The following is an 18,702-nucleotide window of genomic DNA, read 5'->3' on the forward strand; positions in this document are numbered from 1 at the left end:
CTCTCTCTCTTTCTGTCTCTCTCTCTCTCTTTCTCTCTCTCTCTCTCTCTCACACACACACACACACACACACACACACACACACACACTCTTTCTCTCCTTATTCCTCTCTCTCTATGGAATGAGAAGGAGGAATCAACATAATCCTAGAATTTTAGATCTTGGAATTGTAGTAGTCCTAGAGGTGTGCCATTCAGTTCTTTCTTCAAGATAGAAACTGCTGTGAGATTTGTAGCAAGTTAACTGGTTCTCACCACCTAACCTGGAGATCCATCAGTGTTCATACTGAGGCTATAATCTTCCTGAGCTGTTCCTAGCTCACAACATTAAATTCATCAGGGGCATTTAAGCCAGGCCATTGCTGCCCAATGCAGGACTCTTCTAGGGAAATCTTTGTTCTGGGACTCTCCACTGGCCTTGCTGAGACTTTGTTAAGCCGTGCTAAAGTCTGAGGTTTTTACTAACAAATTCTAATTCCTTTCTTTTCATCTTTTACATGGGCAGACTGCATTGCTCTCTGCTTACTACTACTCCTTTACCCCTTAAACTTTTACATGCATTTTCCCCAATAAATTTATTGCATTTCTAATTCTGTCTTGACATCTGCTTGTAAGAGCATCCAAACTGAACCAGGATGGGAATCTCAAAAAGTGTCTTAAGTTCATATAAAATACTTTTTAGCTCAAGAACCTGAGGTTCAAATGATTTGCTGAATATCACATAGCTACTATATGGCAGACTCAGATTAGCAATAGGTTTCATAATTCACAACTAAGATTCCTTTTTCACAACTCTGAAGGTTAGTGACTTGCTAGAAAGACTCACAGGACTCAAAAGCTGATACACTCACTGTTATAGCTTATTGCAATGAAAGTATATAGATCAAAATCAATAAAGGAAAAGGGTACAAGAGGTGAAGCCCAGAAGAAACCAGGTACAAGCTTCCAGGTGTTCCCTTCTCAGCAGAGTCCCATGGGGACATGTTAATTCTTCCAGCAATGATATGTGACAACGTGTGAAGTGTTGCCAAACAGGGAAACTTACCTGAGCCTTGAGATTCAGGGTTTTTATTGGGAATCAGTCACATGGGCTCCAGCTCTTCCCACTCCAGAACAAAAGCAGATTTTCACCATAAATCACATCCTTGGTATGAATTTATCTTGTCAAACTGGTACGGCATGATCCAAGACTTCAGGCAAACAAAAAGGCTTTGCATTTCAGCCTTTGTTTCTGAGAGATTACACAGCATCTGTATAATAAAGTATCTGAAGCACATTTCTTTCATCTGAACCCAGATTGTCTTGACAGATATTTTATTATTATTTTCTAAATTTTTATTTAATAATTCTTTTTATAGAGACAGGGTCTCGCTTTGTTGCCCTGGCTGGCCTCAAACTCCTAGGCTCAAGTAATCCTCCAACCTTGACCTCCCAAAGTACTGAAATTACAAGCATGAGTCACCCTGCCTAGCTCAGACAGTTTATTATTCTTAACAAGTTACTGATGTCTTGCAGTAATAGAGGTAAGAACATCTGAAGTATGCTATGTTTTTAAACATTAACATCTTAAAAATAGTTGGACACTTTAGTGTTTTCTCGATTTTTAAATCTGAGATTTAGTCATATGTCACCTGTTTAGACCATTAAAAGAGTCTTGTATCAGACCCATGTACATAAGATATAAGAACTTGTCTTTATTCTGTCCTTGGTGAAGCCAGGAGTATACAATACACTCTGTTTAGCAACTTGGCTTTCACTTACAGCTAAATAATGGATGTGTTTATTTTCATTACTTACAGATATACCTCATCCTTTTGAATGACTGTCTAGTATTCCACTGTGTAGATGAACAAAATAGATTTAATCAGTCCCCTGCTGTGATCATTTAGGTTGTTTCCTGCTGTTTGCTATTAAAACAGTTCTTCAATGAATATCCCTGAAAATGTGTATAAATAGAGCTATAGAATTTGATTATATGAAGCATGCAGGGATTAATTCTTGTTGCTTTCTTCTGACAGTAATAAAAGCAACTCTGATTGCTAGATAGGGGAGCCATCCCTTCTCTTATTGCTCTTAAGGTAACAGCATGTGCTAGACAACCTCATATTCAGGATCTTATTTAATCCTCACAAGAATTATAAGTAGCTAATTACTATTCCTACTTTTTTAAATTACTTTTTCTGTTTATGGAATATACATGTATAGCAAATTTAGCAAATGTGGAAATCTGTAAAGAAGAAAATTAACATCACCTATAATTTAACGGCTCAGAGAAAACTTCTATTTCAATGAATCTTCTTTACAGCTTCTTTCTATGCAATTATTTTACATGGTTGAAATATAGCTTCATTCTGTATCATTTTTTCATTTAATGTTATAACATTTCCTATATTATTCCTCTTGACAGCCATCACTTTTCACAATGCTGTGCTGTATTCCATTGTGTTTCTGTACTATGTTATTGGTTTTTTAATTCACTTTCATTATTTCCTATCACTACAAATTATGTGCTATAAAGGATATCTCTGGTATATAGAATTTTGTGTGCTATATATTATTTAGGATAAAGCCCTAGAACTGAAATTAGAAGATCAAAGCTCTTAACACATATTGTCAAACCAAAAGAAATTTTCATTAGTCACTCACTGAATTTTTCTTGCCAAGCCTTCAGATATTTAACCAGGAAGAAGCATACCCTAAACTATGGTTTAATACTCTTATATTTCTCTAGCTCCATGGCATCAACATCAACCATTTGCTACACATTTTTTTTCTTTTCCTGTATTATAAAAAATATTCTTAATATAGGAGTACATGAATAACTATATTATAAGAGCCTTGCTATAATTACTTTTTAAAATTTTCCTTTTATTTATCACCAGTTCATATTGCATTGGGGTCTGGGAGGGCATACTCTTTATATTACCTACATCGTTAAGATTTATTTTTTAAATATAAGAAACTTCCAATTGCTTAAAATCTTCATTGTTGGTTTGGGCTGTATCTGCCTGTTTTGGGTAGTGATAAGTTACCAAAATAAAATTTCTTTTCTAAGACTTTTTTTCAGCTGGGCACAGTGGGTCATACCTGTAATCCCAACACTTTGGGAGGCCAAAGTGGGAGAACCACTTGAGCCCAGGAGTTGGAGATCAACTCTGTCAACATAGCAAGACCCCATCTCCGCAAAATAAGAAAAAATTAGCCAGGCATGGTGACACACACCTGTAGTCCTAGCTACTCGAGAGGCTAAGGTGGGTTGATCACTGGAACCTGGAGGTCGAGGCTGTGGTGAGCTGCAGTCATGCTACTGCACTCTATTCTGGGTGACAGAGCAAGACACTGTCTCAAAAAAAAAAAAAAAGACTTTTTTCTATGAAAAACTGCTTATTTCTCCTTATATGTATATGTTTATGGTACTAAAATCAGCTTTTTCTTACTGACCTTATTTCTGAGACATTTCTACAAAATAAAACTCAGTTCTTATTGGGAAGCAGAGAAATAGGATCTACTGATAGTTTTGATTTATACCTGCCATGTTTATGTTTATACTAAGCATAAACACTTGTTTATCAAGAAAGGTTTTCAGGAAATTCACTCTAGTAGGTCTTTCAATTTAAAATGTTTTTTTCTATCAGTTATATAAAATGTTTCTTTTGGGATGCCTATATTATACTTAAGTATGACTCTTACTTTGTTTCTGTGAACCCAAATACAAATGGAAATTTGCTCAATTTGAAAGTACAATTTTATACAAAAACTTATGTAGAATAAATGTCATGTACTTTATATTTTATATCAATAGGAACTTACAACATCCAACAGTGTAAGCACTATCTGTATTTAATGCAAAATGGAAAATTACACTGTCATTACACTGTTAGATTCAGCATACTGACTTTCACTTTGGACAGATTTGTACAGCACTAAGAATTATAACTGATTATAACTCACCTAGAAGTAGTAATTACTTTTTTGGTATCTAGCTCAAATACAGACTTACAAAGTCCTAGTTTTTTTGTTGTTGTTGTTTGTTTGTTTTTAATATAAATTGTGCTCACAGATTTTAAGATGGTAGGGTTTTTTTAAGGTTAAAATTTCAGCAGCAATTCTAACACCTACAAAAATTTGAGGGGAGAGCCGGGCACGGTGGCACGTGCCTGTAGTCCCAGCTATTCAGGAGGCTGAGGCTGGAGGATCTCTTGAGTCCAGGAATTCTGGGCTGTAGTGCGCTATGCCGATCGGGGACGATCAGATGTCCACTCTAAGCTCGGCATCAATATGGTGACCTCCCGGGAGCAGGGGACCACCAGGTTGCCTAAGGAGGGGTGAACCGGCCCAGGTCGGAAACAGAGCAGGTCAAAACTCCCGTGCTGATCAGTAGTGGGATTGTGCCTGTGAAAAGCCACTGCATTCCCACCTGGGCAACATAGCGAGACCCTGTCTCTTAAAAAAAAAAAAAATTGGGGGGGAGTGAGAATTTTGTTTTTAATATTAAACTGCTCTTTTAATTAATATTAAAACAGGGATTCCTCTTCCCCCTGTCATATTACACTGAACTGCATATCCGGATCCATTCTGAAGCTGACCCAAAGCCACCAAGCGGCTGGTCTTGTAATCTTCTCTAAAGAGAAGGAAAAGAAGAGCTCCGTGAGTCCAGGATGGGCCCAACTCCACAGTTAATCCCAGTAAGTGTAAAGCACCGTTGATTTCTGGGAATAGTGGGAGGAACAGGGAGTACCATGCTGAAAAAAGTGTCAACAATACAGGGTTATTAAGTTTTATTGGAAAGAAAAGGCTGCTAAGGTAAATGTCAGAAACTAATCGTTCATCCATTTCAGTGCTATTCATAGCGGTAACAGAGAACAGTTTTTCATTACTTTCCAGAACTTTTTCCCTGTAAGATTAATTATATCTCTGAAACATTCTGCCTTCAAAAGCTGCAGCATTTATTATTCATGGTTCTATAAACCTTTGTCAAAACTATCTAGACTTTTATGATAGCTCATTCTACCTCTAGATAGAAACTCTATTTTGTAAATTTGCAAAGCACTGAGAAATTTTTTTCTCCTAAAAGTATCACTTAGGAGCTCTGAGGACCCCTTACTATTATATTTTGGGAATATATAATATTTTCTATTAGGAATATATAATATTTTCACAAGCCTATTTTAATTCTACTTATGTCCTTTATGATTGAATAAACCACTAATTATTACATCCCACCCCCCAAATCTGGCAGATACATACAGTTGACCCTCCAGAACCCGAAGATTCAACCAATGGAAAATATTCAAAAAACTTAAAAAAATAACAAATAGCAATAAAACAAGAAAAATAATACAAATAAAAAAATATAGTATGGCAACTATTTATATAGCATCTGTACTGTGTTAGCTATTATAGGTAATCTAGAGATGATTTAAAGCATATCAGAGGATATGTGTAGATTATATGCAAATACTACACTATTTTATAAAAGGAACTTGAGCATCCACAGATTTTGGTATCTGTGGGGTTGGGATTGGGGGGAGCGCAATCCTGGAACTGATAGTTCTTAAATTTGATATATATTTTCAGAAGGGATTTAAAATGTTTCTTTTTCTTGAGTACTGGAGGCCAGAACTTTAGTTCAAAGCTATGTATTTCAATTGTTTCTAATGCTTTCCTTGGTGGTTCCTGATGTACAAATTTGGGAGCTTTTTCCCTCATAATGTTACCAGGTTTTGTCCACCCTCAAACATCTGCAATTTTTCTCCCCATTTGTATGGCTTTCTGGGGCATTCTTATAAAAATTTTCCAAATTCCAATAACTATGAGCATTTTGTCTTCTGTAAATTTGGATGTTTGGTTGTGTACAACGTTTTCAGGTTATAAATAAAGTTATCATTTTAAACATTGGTTTTTAATGGACTTTCTCATATTGTTGGGTATGTCTTTACACAGAGAAGTGACCTGTAATTTTTTATAATTTAGCATTTATTCCAGTGACTCAGTATTTAAAATACTTTACTGTTGAGGCTTGCTCTGATATATTAATTTATACAAATATGGATAAATGACATTATTTGTCCCTTAATCACACCACTTATCTGCTCAATCCAAAGAAACTATAAATGGTCATATCTTAAGAAAATCCAAAAATACACTTTATTTTTAAAGCCATACTTATTACTTTTACCTTTTTGGTTTTGTTTTTTTTTTAGATGGAGTTTCACTCTGTCACCCAGGCTGTGGTGCAGTCGGCTCGCTGCAACCTCTGCCTCCCAGGTTGAAGCAATTCTCGTGCCTCAGCCTCCCAAGTAGCTGGGATTACAAGTGTGTACCACCATGCCTGGCTAACTTTTGTGTTTTTAGTAGAGATGGGGGTTTCACCATGTTGGCCAGGCTGGTCTCAAACTCCCGACCTCAGGTGATGCACCAGCCTCAGTCTCCGAAACTGCTTGTATTATAGGCATAAGCCACCATTCCTGGCCCCTTTTCTGTATTTTTGAAAAAAATTTAGTATTGTATAAAGATATTTGTACAACCATAGGAAATACTTGCTTATTTGCTTGTAGTAAGTTTTCTTATTGTCTATTTGTACATTTATAAAATGCTCAAAAAGTGAAGTCATTTCTTCCAAAATTTTTTTTCAGTTTTTCCTTATATGACTTTGTAACTCTATGCACAGACTAGGTGTTCAGCAAATGTCATAAACAGTTACTGAGGGCCAGGCACAGTGGCAGTAACTCATGCCTGTAATCCCAGCAATTTGGAAGATGGAGGCAGGAAGACCTCTTGAGCCCAGACGTTCAAGTCTAGGCAACATAACAAAACCTTGTCTCTACAAAAAAAAAAAATTAAAAATTAGCTGGGTGGTGGTGCATGCCTGTAGTCCTGGCTACTCAGGAGGCTGAGGTGGGAGGATCACTTGAGCCTGAAAGGTTGAGGCTGCAGTGAACATTAATCTTACACTCCAGCCTGGGCAACAGAACAAGACCCCATCTGAAAACAAATAAAAACAATTAGTGAGCACCTGTTATGTGTAAGCTTCAGACTAAGTATTGTGTACATAGAACGGAGTCTAAAAGATTTTTAAAAGATGAGTCATTACAAAATAATAAGAGTAGATAGCATATTATAATTTTTAAAATTAGAATTATAAGAAATGAGTCCAGATGGCAGAAATCATGGTGGAACAAAGTTTTTTTGCATGAAGATTTGTGGATATGTGGTAATAGAGAGTTGAGATATGATGAATGTTTGGTTCTTGGTTTTAAACATCGAAATCTAACTTTGGCTAGCTTTAGAAGAAAATAATTTTATTATAAGGTTAGGGAGTTGCTCACAGAATTGAAGGAAAGGCCAGAAAACCAGGATCATAAAATGACAGACACCAAGGAAAGGCTAGTAGCAGAGATTACAGCTAAGGTTTTCCTTTAAAATAGTCTGATTTGAATTCAGTTACTGGCCCAACCGCTGCTGAAGATGGCTAGAAGCCATTGTCATTACCACTGAAAGTTACAACTGTGACTCAACTCTCAACTTTGTGTCAGTTACTGTGCCATTCATTCACAATTTGAAGACTTAAGCAGGAGCATAAAGTTGCCAGCACCAAGGTTATATACACCAGCAATCAAGTTGGGACAAAGCAAATATCCAATATTTAGCAAAATATTCAATATAATGCATCTTGAAGACTTGCCTTCCACAAACACTCATATAACAAGGAATTCTCACAAAATAGAAATGAATTTTTGCATTGAGCAGTCGAAAAATGAAAAAATATACGACAGACTCCCCTTGTTTGCCTGTCCAATATTGATATGGTTTGGCTGTGTCCCCACCTAAATCTCATCTTGTATTTAAGTTCTAATAATCCCCATGTGTCATGGGAAGAACAAAGTGAGGGACAATTGAATTACAAGAGTGGTTCCCCCCATGCTGTTCTTGTGATAGTGAGTTCTCACAAGATCTGATGGTTTTATAAGGGGCTTTCCCCCGCTTTTGCTCTGTACTTCTTCTTGCTGCTGCCATGTGAAGAAGGATGTGTTTGCTACCATTTTCACTATGATTGTACGTTTCCTGAGGCCTTCCCAGCCCTGTGGAACTGTGAGTCAATTAAACCTCTTTCCTTTATAAATTACCCAGTCTCAGATATTTCTTCACAGCCCTGTGAGAATGGACTAATACAAATATACACAAAGTTGCAGGCTGGGTGTAGTGGCTCATGCCTGTAATCCTAGCACTTTGGGAGGTTGAGGCAGGCAGATCACTTGAGGTCAGGAGTTCAAGACCAGCCTGGCCAACATAGTGAAACCCCGTCTCCACTAAAAATACAAAAGTTAGCCAGGCATGGTGGTGCACACTTGTAATCCCAGCTATTTGGGAGGCTAAGACAAGAGGGTTGCTTGAACCAGGGAGGCAGAGGTTGCAGTGAGCCAAGATCCTGCCACTGCATACTAGCCTGGGTGACAAAGTGAGACTCCATCTCAACAAAAAAAAAGAATACACACACACACACACACACACACACACACACACACACACACACGCACGCCCCTTCTCATGAGAACCCTTCCTCCAAAAAACGATTCCACCTTATATCATACAACAATTTCTCGTTCATTTGACCCCTTCCTTACAGGAAGACAGTCAAAAGCCTCATAAGTTACTATTGTATTCAGTGCCATATCCAGGATCTCAGGAATTGTCCTCTGTCCCCTGTTCTATAGTAATTCCTTCACAATATTCTGTAACCCATGCTCTACATTGAAGTTATAAAGTTAGCCAAATGTTTAAAATCCTATATACAATAATGGAAGAAACGAAGCAGAAAAACAGGAACACAAATGCCATAAGAAGGAAGTGAGTAGAGGTTAGGGTTCTTCATTTTTGAAATTGATAAGGCTCTGGGCTAATATTTGACTTATTTTGTTCAAGATCTATTCCATGTTCCCTTGGCTTTCAGCCAGAACTGTAACAAATATAGGGTTTTTTTTAATCAACTAGGCTACCCAAAACTTCATTCCTGAGGGCTTTGAGCCTTTGCCAATGTAAAGTGTTATACTATTCCTCCAACTAAATATGAGAGTCTAACATGGAAACAACTCAGACCTTTATCCATATTCCTTCTGGCTTCCACTGTATTGCAGTAACTGGATTTCCCGTTGGTGGGTGGATTATTAATCACTCAGAATACCCATTTTGCCTGTTTGTCTAGTAATATAAGGAACTTTAAATGGCCAAATGTAGTCTCAGCTTCAATTCAATAACAGCACTGTATGTAACCTTATGGAAGTATTTCTCCTTTGAGTACAAAAATAGGCTGCCTATGGATATGGGAAGAACATTTTTTATGAGTACGTTTTTGTGAGTAGAATTATTTGGCTAGAGGCTATCTTACATGGGGAACCTTAATAACATACAAGGCCACAGTAGTTAAAAGCCAGTGTCTTTGGCAGACCTTGTGAGGCAGAGGTCCGTAGGGTACTGGCAGAGAGAAGTCTTGTTTAGCTAATAACTCTTTCCTTTGAGAAACAGCTCTTTCTACCGGGGCATTTTGGAGAATGAACACCACATCTTAGAACTCCAGGTAACCCTGTGACCTCAGCTGTCCATTCTGAAGCAGTTGTTATCTGATTCACTTTGTCAACAACATAGATGAGGGTTTTTCAACTATGGACACTATTGATATTTTGGACTGGATTATTCTCTCTGCTGGGGAACTGTCTTGTGCACTGTAGAATCTTTAGCAGTATCCCTGGCCTGTTGACTAGCTGCCAGTATCATCTCCCACTTGTAACCACCAAAAACATCTCAAAACATTGCTAAGTAATTAACTAAATTGCTATGTTTTGCCCCTAGAAGGCAAAATTGCCCTTAGTTAAGAAACACTGACAGAGAGGTGTCCTTTTAATTCCATTGTCCTGAAGTTATGAGTAAGTTGTATGATCAGATTCCCATGCTGCTTCCTACTATCATGCAGCCTCTCTTCATTCAGCCCGCAGCCTGGCCTAATGAAGATTTGGTATAGATAATCAACTGATGTTGAAACTCAAGCCCAATTTATAGATGACTCTGTGTAATATGTTACTACCAGCCAAAAATGAGGTAGGGGGCATAAACCCCCAATCATAGGTGACAGCAAAGTTCAGTGAAAAGGAAAATCCTCCTAGGGAATTCAATATGAACTTTAAGCAGTTCATATTGTTGTCTCCTTGGCTAGAAGAAAGATGGTATGAAATAAGGATTATATATATTTGAAGAGAGTTAACTAGTAGTTTGGCTGGATTGCCAGAGACTTGACAAAGGACTGGTGTCAACTTAAGAAAGGTTGGGAAGGGATATATAGATGGATCTCTTTAAATGAACCCGGAAGTGAGAATATTTCTGAGCTATGTGAATGCTCACAACAAAGCCTTCATTGTGAAAGAGGTTCTAAATAATCGGGTGGACAGCATAGCCTATACTATAGATGGTGGTCTCCCTCTGTTAAGTCAATGCTTAATGGGAGCATAAAATGCCAGGATGGTGGGATATTCTTCAGATGGACCCCCACTTTCAGAGGCTTTCCTGGCTACTGCTGCCTTTCTATCTCTGCTGCCCTCCCACACCACCACCATCTTCTCTCCCTTTCCTTCTTTATGGCATCATATCTTGGGGGATGAGCCAGCTACCTGATAGCCAATTAATTGTATTAGACAAGGTAGCACTTTGTCGTTTTGTCCCTACTGGTAGACATATTATGGTCTTAGATCTGCTTTCCTTGCCTCTGGCAGCCCCACTATTTACTGCATAATTTATACATTATCTTGGATTCCCACTACATTGCTCTGGCCAAGGAACTCACTATCCAGAGGAGGTAAGACAACATGCTCAATTGCTCAATTCTTCTTCTTTTTTTTTTTTTTTTTGAGACAGCGTCTCATTGTCACCCAGGCTGGAGTGCAGGTGGAGTAGTATGATCTCAGCTCACTGCAACCTCTGCCTCCTGGGTTCAAATGAGTCTGTCTCAGGCTTCCAAGTAGCTGAGATTACAGGCATATAATCTGGTGTATTTTGTATTTTTAGTAGAGATGGGTTTCACCATGTTGTCCAGGCTGGTATTGAACTCTTGGCCTCAAGTTACCTGACCGCCTCCACCTCCCAAAGTGCTGGGATTACAGGCATGAGCCACTATACGCGGCCATGCTCAATTCTTATTCTGTTGACTTCTCTTTTATAATGCACCTTAAATACTGAAATAATCTACTCAAGATTTAGTTATTATGCTAGCTGAGAGTTAACACTATGATGGCATCTTTCTGGGTGCAATGTATGTTTTTATCCAAGAGCTGATTTTTGCTGTTTTCTCCCATGCCCATATTACATAGGTTCAAGAATCAAGACATTGTCAGATGTTTCTATTACACCCACTGACCCAGTAATAAAGTTTTTACTTTCTGTTCCGCTGACTCTGAACTCTGTTTTAAAGATTTTGGTACTTAAGCAGGGAGTTCAAAAAGAAAACTGGTTCAGAAGAACTGGAAGTTCAAACTGCCATCTGGTAGTTTTAGGTTCTGTATGCCATGGATAATCATGCAAAAAAGAGGGTCACCATATTAGTTGGGGTGTTTTAACATTACAATACAAATGCTGCCACATAATAAGCAAGGTAGAATATAAAAGGAAAATATATTTGTTCTCATACTGCCATATACAGTGGCAAAAGATGAACTAAGAGTTTAAATGTGTCAGAAATAAAGCTTTGGTTACTATATTAGGGAAGAAACGTAGTTAGCCAAGGTAGGAGCCAAAGCAAAGACAAAATAGAATATATGTATATAGAAGGGAAGGTGTCATGACCAAGTGCTTGCTTAAATAAATAAGACGGTAACTTGGATCTGTATTTTCTTGCTCTTATATATAAAGTGTATTTTAACACATTTCCCATCTTTTTGTCCTTTTTAAAAATATTGTTCTAGTTCACATAAAAAAATCAATGTCCTGTCTTAATTAGTATTAAAATGCTAGTATAATTTGAAGAATATCAATAAGAGTATGTGACAAAACTAGAAGGGACATAATCTGAATGTCCTGGCTTTGGTATTGGATGTAGTACATAATGGCTACATTGTTACATATGATACTGTTGTAAGTTTAAGGGTCAAAACAGAAGCTGACCAGCAAGTAGAGTGTACAGTGATTATTTGTATTTCTGGTTGTTTGATATCCATTCAAGCATCTTAAAAGAATTTCAGATGCTGTCTTCAATTAGAGAAGCCAAAGGAGTAGGCACACACACTGATTTTGGCCAATTGGGCACACTCTGCAAGGGTCCATCTGTATATATTATCCTGACCAGGCTATTCCCACTATCAGACAGTCCCTTTGCTTCATCCTCCTTGACTCGCTGGCATTTTCTAGGCTCCTGCCCACCAGTCCAAATTCCCTTTTCCTTAGTCAGATGGTGTGATGGTTAATATTAAGGGCCGACTTGATCGAAGGATGCAAATTATTGTTCCCGGGTGTGTCCGTAAGGGTGTTGCCAAAGGAGATTAACATTTGAGTCAGTGGACTGGAAGCAGCAGACCCACTCACAATGTAGGTGAGCATCATCCCATCAACTGCCAGAGAGGCAAGAATAAAGCAGGCAGAAAGTGGAAGAAGCGGATTTGGTAAGTCTTCCAACCTTCATCTTTCTCCTGTGCTGGATGTTTCCTGCACTTGAACATCAAACTCCAAGTTCTTTGGCTTTTGGACTCTTAAACTTACACCAGTGGCTCTCAGGCCATCGGCCAGACTGCAGGCTGCACTGTTGGTTGCCCTTCCTTTGAGATTTTGGGACTCAGACTGAGCCACTGCTGGCTTCCTTGCTCCTCAACTTGCAGACGGCCTATTGTGGGACTTTACCTTGTGATCGTGTGAGTCAATTCTTCCTAATAAACTACCAGCTGGGTGTGGTGGCTCACACCTGTAATCTCAGCGCTTTGGGAGGCCAAGGCAGGTGGATCACAAGGTCAGAAGTTCGAAACCAGCCTGACCAACGTGGTGAAACCCCATCTCTACTAAAAATGCAAAAAATTAGCCAGGCATGGTGGCACACACTTGTAATCCCACCTACCTCAGGAGGCTGAGGGAGAATTGCTTGAATTCAGGAGGCAGAGATTGCAGTGAGACGAGATCTCGCCACTGCACTCCAGCCTGGGCAACAAAGCAAGACTCCGTCTCAAAAAATAAATAAATAAATAAAAACTCCCTTTCATATATATGTCTATGTACCCTATTAGTTCTGTTCCTCTACAGAATCCTAATACAGATGGTTTCTGGCACTACATAACCAAGAGAATGGGCAGAAATGGGAAAACAGACAAAACCAGAAAATCTCTTTTTAAATTTGACTTACCAGAAGTCTCTCAATCATGTATTTTCGAGGAGACTACTTTTAGTATTGGCTATTGTCCCCACTTCTTCAGTGTGAATCTCCATTAATTGTATCCTTATCTTTCCTATTTCTAATCTTTCTTGAGTGTGTGGTGGGGGGCAGAGGTGTTACTCTGCTGCTTGTGCTTTTGATTAGTATTCATAGCTCATTAGTTTTCAATCTTACGTTTGTCCTGATAAATATTTGAAGTTATAAATTACCTTTACAGTGTTTTATCTAGATCCTACAAATTCTGGCATGTAGTATTCTTCCCACTTGACAGGTAAGGAAACAGCATTTCCCAGTTTCCTTAGCTGTCAAATGGGAAGAATAATACTTAACAAGTATTATTAAGGAACAGTTGTAGTTAAATCTCATTACCTTATATAACTAAAGAATAATAACTACAGTAGCATTCTTGTAACACTTAAAAAGGCAGAACTGAGTTTTGGGACATAAATAATAAATTTTTGATGAAACAGTAAGATTAATAATAACTAGTTTAATTTATTCTAAAACATCTGTGAAAGTCCCTAAGACTAATCATTAGCCACAGGAATACTTATACCCTGTGCATCTTTCACAAGTAACTAAATGGAATACCGTAAGCCACACATAAAGAGATGAGATCATGAGTCAGTTTCATAACAGAGATGGATTCCAGATGCTAGATAAGCTCATCTTGACTTGTTTTGTTGCAAATGACAAAAGCCAATGTTAACAGCAAAGGCCAAAAGAGAGAAACTTACTGACTTGTGTATCAAGAGTGGCAGCATTGCCACTGGGCTTCAGGGACCAGGGGAATGCCATTAGCAATATCCCTATCAACCTTATTCTTTTCCACTGAGCCTGGCTGGACTATGAGCTGCCAGCATTTACTGGGCTTGTATTTTCCCAGCTTTGTCACATTTTAATTTCAACTTGAAAGATCCTGGGAAGAGACATACTTCACTTAAGTCATGTCTATTCTATTCATTGCAGCCAGGCAAGATGAGATTAGAACTAACTCAACTGGAGTTAGGTAACTACCTTGACTAACCACTCTGCTAATGAATGATTTATATTTGGACTCTAAGTCAGATTGGAGAGGAAGGTCATTTCCCAAAAAAGGGGAGTAACAGTCCAGAAGAAATAGGATTACAAAGTATCTTACTGATACATATCTCTCTATATGTATCTATATTAATATATATCTTGTACATATAGTCATGTTTGGCTTAACGATAGGCTTTTCTACTATGAGAAAAGCATCATTGGGCAAATTCATCATTGTGTGAACAAAAGAGTGTACTTACACAAACTTAGATGGTATAGCCTACTACACACCTAGGTTCAATGGTATAGCTTATTGCTCCTAGACTATAAACCTGAACTGCATGTTACCGTACTGAATATTGCAGGCAACTGTAACACAATGGTACTTGTGTCTAAACAGAGAAAACGTACAGTAAAAAATACAGTATTATAATTTTATGGGGAAATTCACTGTCATATATAGTTTGTTGTGACCAAAACATTGTTATATAGCACGTGACCATCAAGGGTCCACACATCTCTAGAGTCTACTGTTAATAATTTTCTTAGTCATTAGACACAAAGAAACTGGAGGGAGCTACTCACATTGGTGGTAGATGGGAATACAGAGGGATGGAGAGGAGATAAATTGATTCTGTTACTTGTACAGATCTCTGCAATGCAAGAGCCCTTTGGGGTTTAAGGGTGCAGGAAGGCAGGCAGGAAGTGAATATAGACGCATTGCAACCACCACTCTGGTAGTAATACTTAAGCCATGGGATTGATATTTAGATACACACATACACACACACCCCACTTCGGATAATTTAAATTGGAGCAGTATTAGTCATTTCCAACCAAAGAGTTTTGAATAGTAAAAGAAATGCTAGACTTTTAGAAACGTTGTTTAGTCAGTAACAACATACAGCAGATAATAATGAAACACACTACACAAATTCATTTCCCACTTAGCCTGAATAATCAGTTTGACTACATAATGGATTCTTATTGTAAGTTTTCCTATGGCCAGGGAAAACAGATTTGTAAATAGTCTATCTTTCTAAAATTGAAGTGACTTTCTAAACATCTAAAGTGTTTAGTAATAGAAGGGAACAATTAAGGCTTAATTACTAAGAAAACAAAACATCACAATTAAAGAAGAATATTTAAATAGGAAAATTATAAAACTATATGAACTATATGTCATTTTTAATACATAGTATCAAAATACCTCTTCTACTTTGGTAACTAAATTTTTGAGATTAAGAACAAACTAGTTCAATCATTCTCACATACAAAAATTTCATGTTTATATTTATTAAAAACAAAATAATGCAAGTTCTATTGAGGTAACAATATATACACCAAGATAAATATTTGAAATTGTGGAAATAGAAATAGTAAAAACTTCAAATTTCTCAATATTTTAATGACTTAAATAATTTACCTTTTTTCAGGCATTTTTTTGGTATTAAAAAATACACGTATTTAATTTTAAACTTAGGTCAATGTGCTTTTTTTAAAAAAAGAAAAACAATTAGTAAAAATGACAGGTACTAGGTTTGCACCAGCTAAAAAAATAATGTTTACAGTTGTCTAGATGCAATAATTTTAAAAACATACAAATTCAATTTGTAGTATGAAAATACATTAAAAAACACATAAGGAACTGTGTCTCATAAAAAATATAAATGCAACTTCTATTACTTATATGAGTATCAAAAATTAAATATTGATTTAAAAGTAGCTTCTACAAAATGTTGGAGTGGTAGGCATTATTTGCTTCCTAAATATACAAATAAGTATTTCTAGCTCAACTCAACAGAAATATCAGTATTTCTTGGCAGAAAATGTAGTATATACATGAAAAGGCAAGCACTGTCCTGTATTCAAGTTTTTTAGTTTGATTTCCATTAAAATGTTTTCTACAGCTTGTAAGAACTACACATACAAAAGTAAAAAGATGAGGTAAACATCTTATACTTTGAAGAAAGTATTTAAAACTTAATACTCAGATATTCCCAATTAATCTGGTATCTTAATACTTCAGCTATTCTAGAACAATGCTTTAAAAGATCTTCCATAGTGATGATGATTGTGACACATATCTGAACTACATAATGAACAGCAGGCTTCTCAGTCTTCTGAGTAGACAATGATGCTCTTTCTTGTTATTACAAAACAATCACGATTAAGTGTTGCCAACAATATTGCTCCAGTGTGGGTTTACATGAGGCACCATGCTACAGTAAGAGCAGCTACAATGCCATTCAAAATTGCCATGCTATAGCCCATGTGGAACGAATGTCCAGTCAGTTTCCTAGAAAAAAAGAAAACCACAAATCAAAAGAGGAAAATGTAATGTGGTATAACAAAGACACCAAAAGTTTTCATCAAAAATACTTATGACCTTGGAATATATTTCCCAAATGTTGGCATATGAATACAAAACTTAAAAAAAGAATATTGGACATCTGAAGGATGAATAGTGGATAGATCTTATTAAATTGTGTCAAAACTGTACTGGTTAACAAATATAGTTGTTTCAATTTCATTACTGATGAGTAATGCTGAGTTTCATCCCGATATTTCTTTACTGTGTTTACTTGTCTGTGTGTGTAGCCATAACCTAATTCTAAGGTATAAGTCTTGTTATATTACAATATTACAAACATGTTCTTTCATTAATTAGTGGTGTGTTTCCCTGCTCTTTGTTCTTACTTTGATTTAACTTAAAATACATATTATTTCAAGTATTTCTTCTGTTTGTACCATTTTTAGGTTATATGAAGGAACTCCCTTTGTCTTTTATAGATATTTCAGCTATCAATCTAATGTTACTTAACTAAAGTGGTTTTCAATGAGTTCTTAATAATCAGCAAAGGCTCATCTCATTTTATGATTGCTAAGAGTGCCGACTAGTTTAATAACCCTTATATGCATGGATATTCCCTGACATTTGTTTCCTTGATCTTGTAATAGTCTCACAATAGTTCTTCCCACTAACTGTATTGCAATAACACTATTTGCTTATCCAAATAAAAATGAGACATATTAAAAAGAAAAGAAGGTAGTATACAGTTAAGACTCTCTAGAAGGCAGAAGAGAATACTCTCCTTACTGGAGCAAGACAAACTGAGGACATACAGTAAGGAGCACTAGCAGAAGTAAAAGCCAGAAGACAAAAGCAGTAAGGGCCCTGGACTGAGAGGGTCATAATACCATATCTTCTCCTTTTCTAAGGAGTGGCCAAAGCCAAAGAAGTACTTAGTACTTAGCTCTGAATTAACACTTGAAGAGTACCTCATAACGATTCCAGTCGCACAATATCTGTGGCAGACAGTGAAGAAGGTACATTCTTCAAAGGACAACCCCTTGCATTCATCTGAAGCTACATAAGACCCTGATGCTGCCTGACAGCCCCCTGTTTTGTTCCACGGGAGTTACTCTTTCCACTCAATTTCTTTACCCAACCAGGGCTAGTCTAAGAAGCTTCCCATGTGCTAATAAGGGTTAATCTACCTGGCTACATTACCTACCTACATCATAAAATAGGTACAATAAATGCTTTGTCTCTTTAAAAAACAAATTCCTCAAATATATATTGATCATTAGTGAACAGAAACCTAATCATAAAATTGAACAATCAGCATTATCATTCATCGTAAAATATTTAGTGATGATCCACAAAACTTTTAAATTAATACAGTCGGTCTTCCGTATCAGTGGGTTCCACATCTGCAGATTGAACCAAGCAGGTAGAATATATTTGGGAAAAAAACATTGTATCAGTACAGAACATGTGTAGACTTTTTTCCCTTATCAATCCCTAAACAATACAACAATTATGTATATAACAGTTACATTATATTAGGTATAATATTATAAATAATCTAGAGATGTTTTAAAGTATATGAAAAATATGCTTAGGCTATATGCAAATACTAAGCCATTTTGTATGAGACTTTTGAGTATCCTAAGATTTTGATACCTATGTGGAATCCTGGAACCAATCCCTCACAGATACAAAAGGATGACTGTACTCACCAAATGAAGTTAATCATCAAAAGATTTCCAGAGTTAATTTTTCTATTTTACTAGTTTGTGATCCTCACAATCCCGCAAAAATAGAAAACCTTTAAAGTTCAGTTTACTAAGCCGACAACTACAATGTGAGTATAATTGAGTTTTACTGAGATGTATATGCTCAAATGTTCAGTGACTTCCTTTCTAAGCAGGCAAAGCAATGCATTTTAATGGCAATGAAAAAATGCTCAGGAATAGTGGTTCCTAGTCTTTCTGTCC

The 18,702-nt window shown here is 36.9% G+C and overlaps 1 protein-coding gene across 2 annotated transcripts in view; it reads right to left on the reverse strand.

Annotated features, from left to right (window-relative positions):
* Positions 1-15,289: 15,289 nt before the first annotated feature.
* Positions 15,290-18,702, reverse strand: part of ARL6IP6 (ADP ribosylation factor like GTPase 6 interacting protein 6) — a 39,931-nt gene continuing 36,518 nt past the window's right edge. The window contains exon 4 of one of the 2 annotated variants that reach the window (XM_017523199.2): positions 15,290-16,717. In XM_017523199.2, the coding sequence (XP_017378688.1) occupies positions 16,624-16,717 (94 nt within the window). In that variant the 3' untranslated portion in view covers positions 15,290-16,623. The remainder of the gene's footprint in view (positions 16,718-18,702) is intronic. The other variant, XR_005199174.1, reaches the window with a different exon arrangement.

This window comes from Cebus imitator, unplaced genomic scaffold (genome assembly GCF_001604975.1).
Source record: "Cebus imitator isolate Cc_AM_T3 unplaced genomic scaffold, Cebus_imitator-1.0 Scaffold27, whole genome shotgun sequence".
Taxonomy (NCBI): Eukaryota; Metazoa; Chordata; class Mammalia; order Primates; family Cebidae; genus Cebus; species Cebus imitator.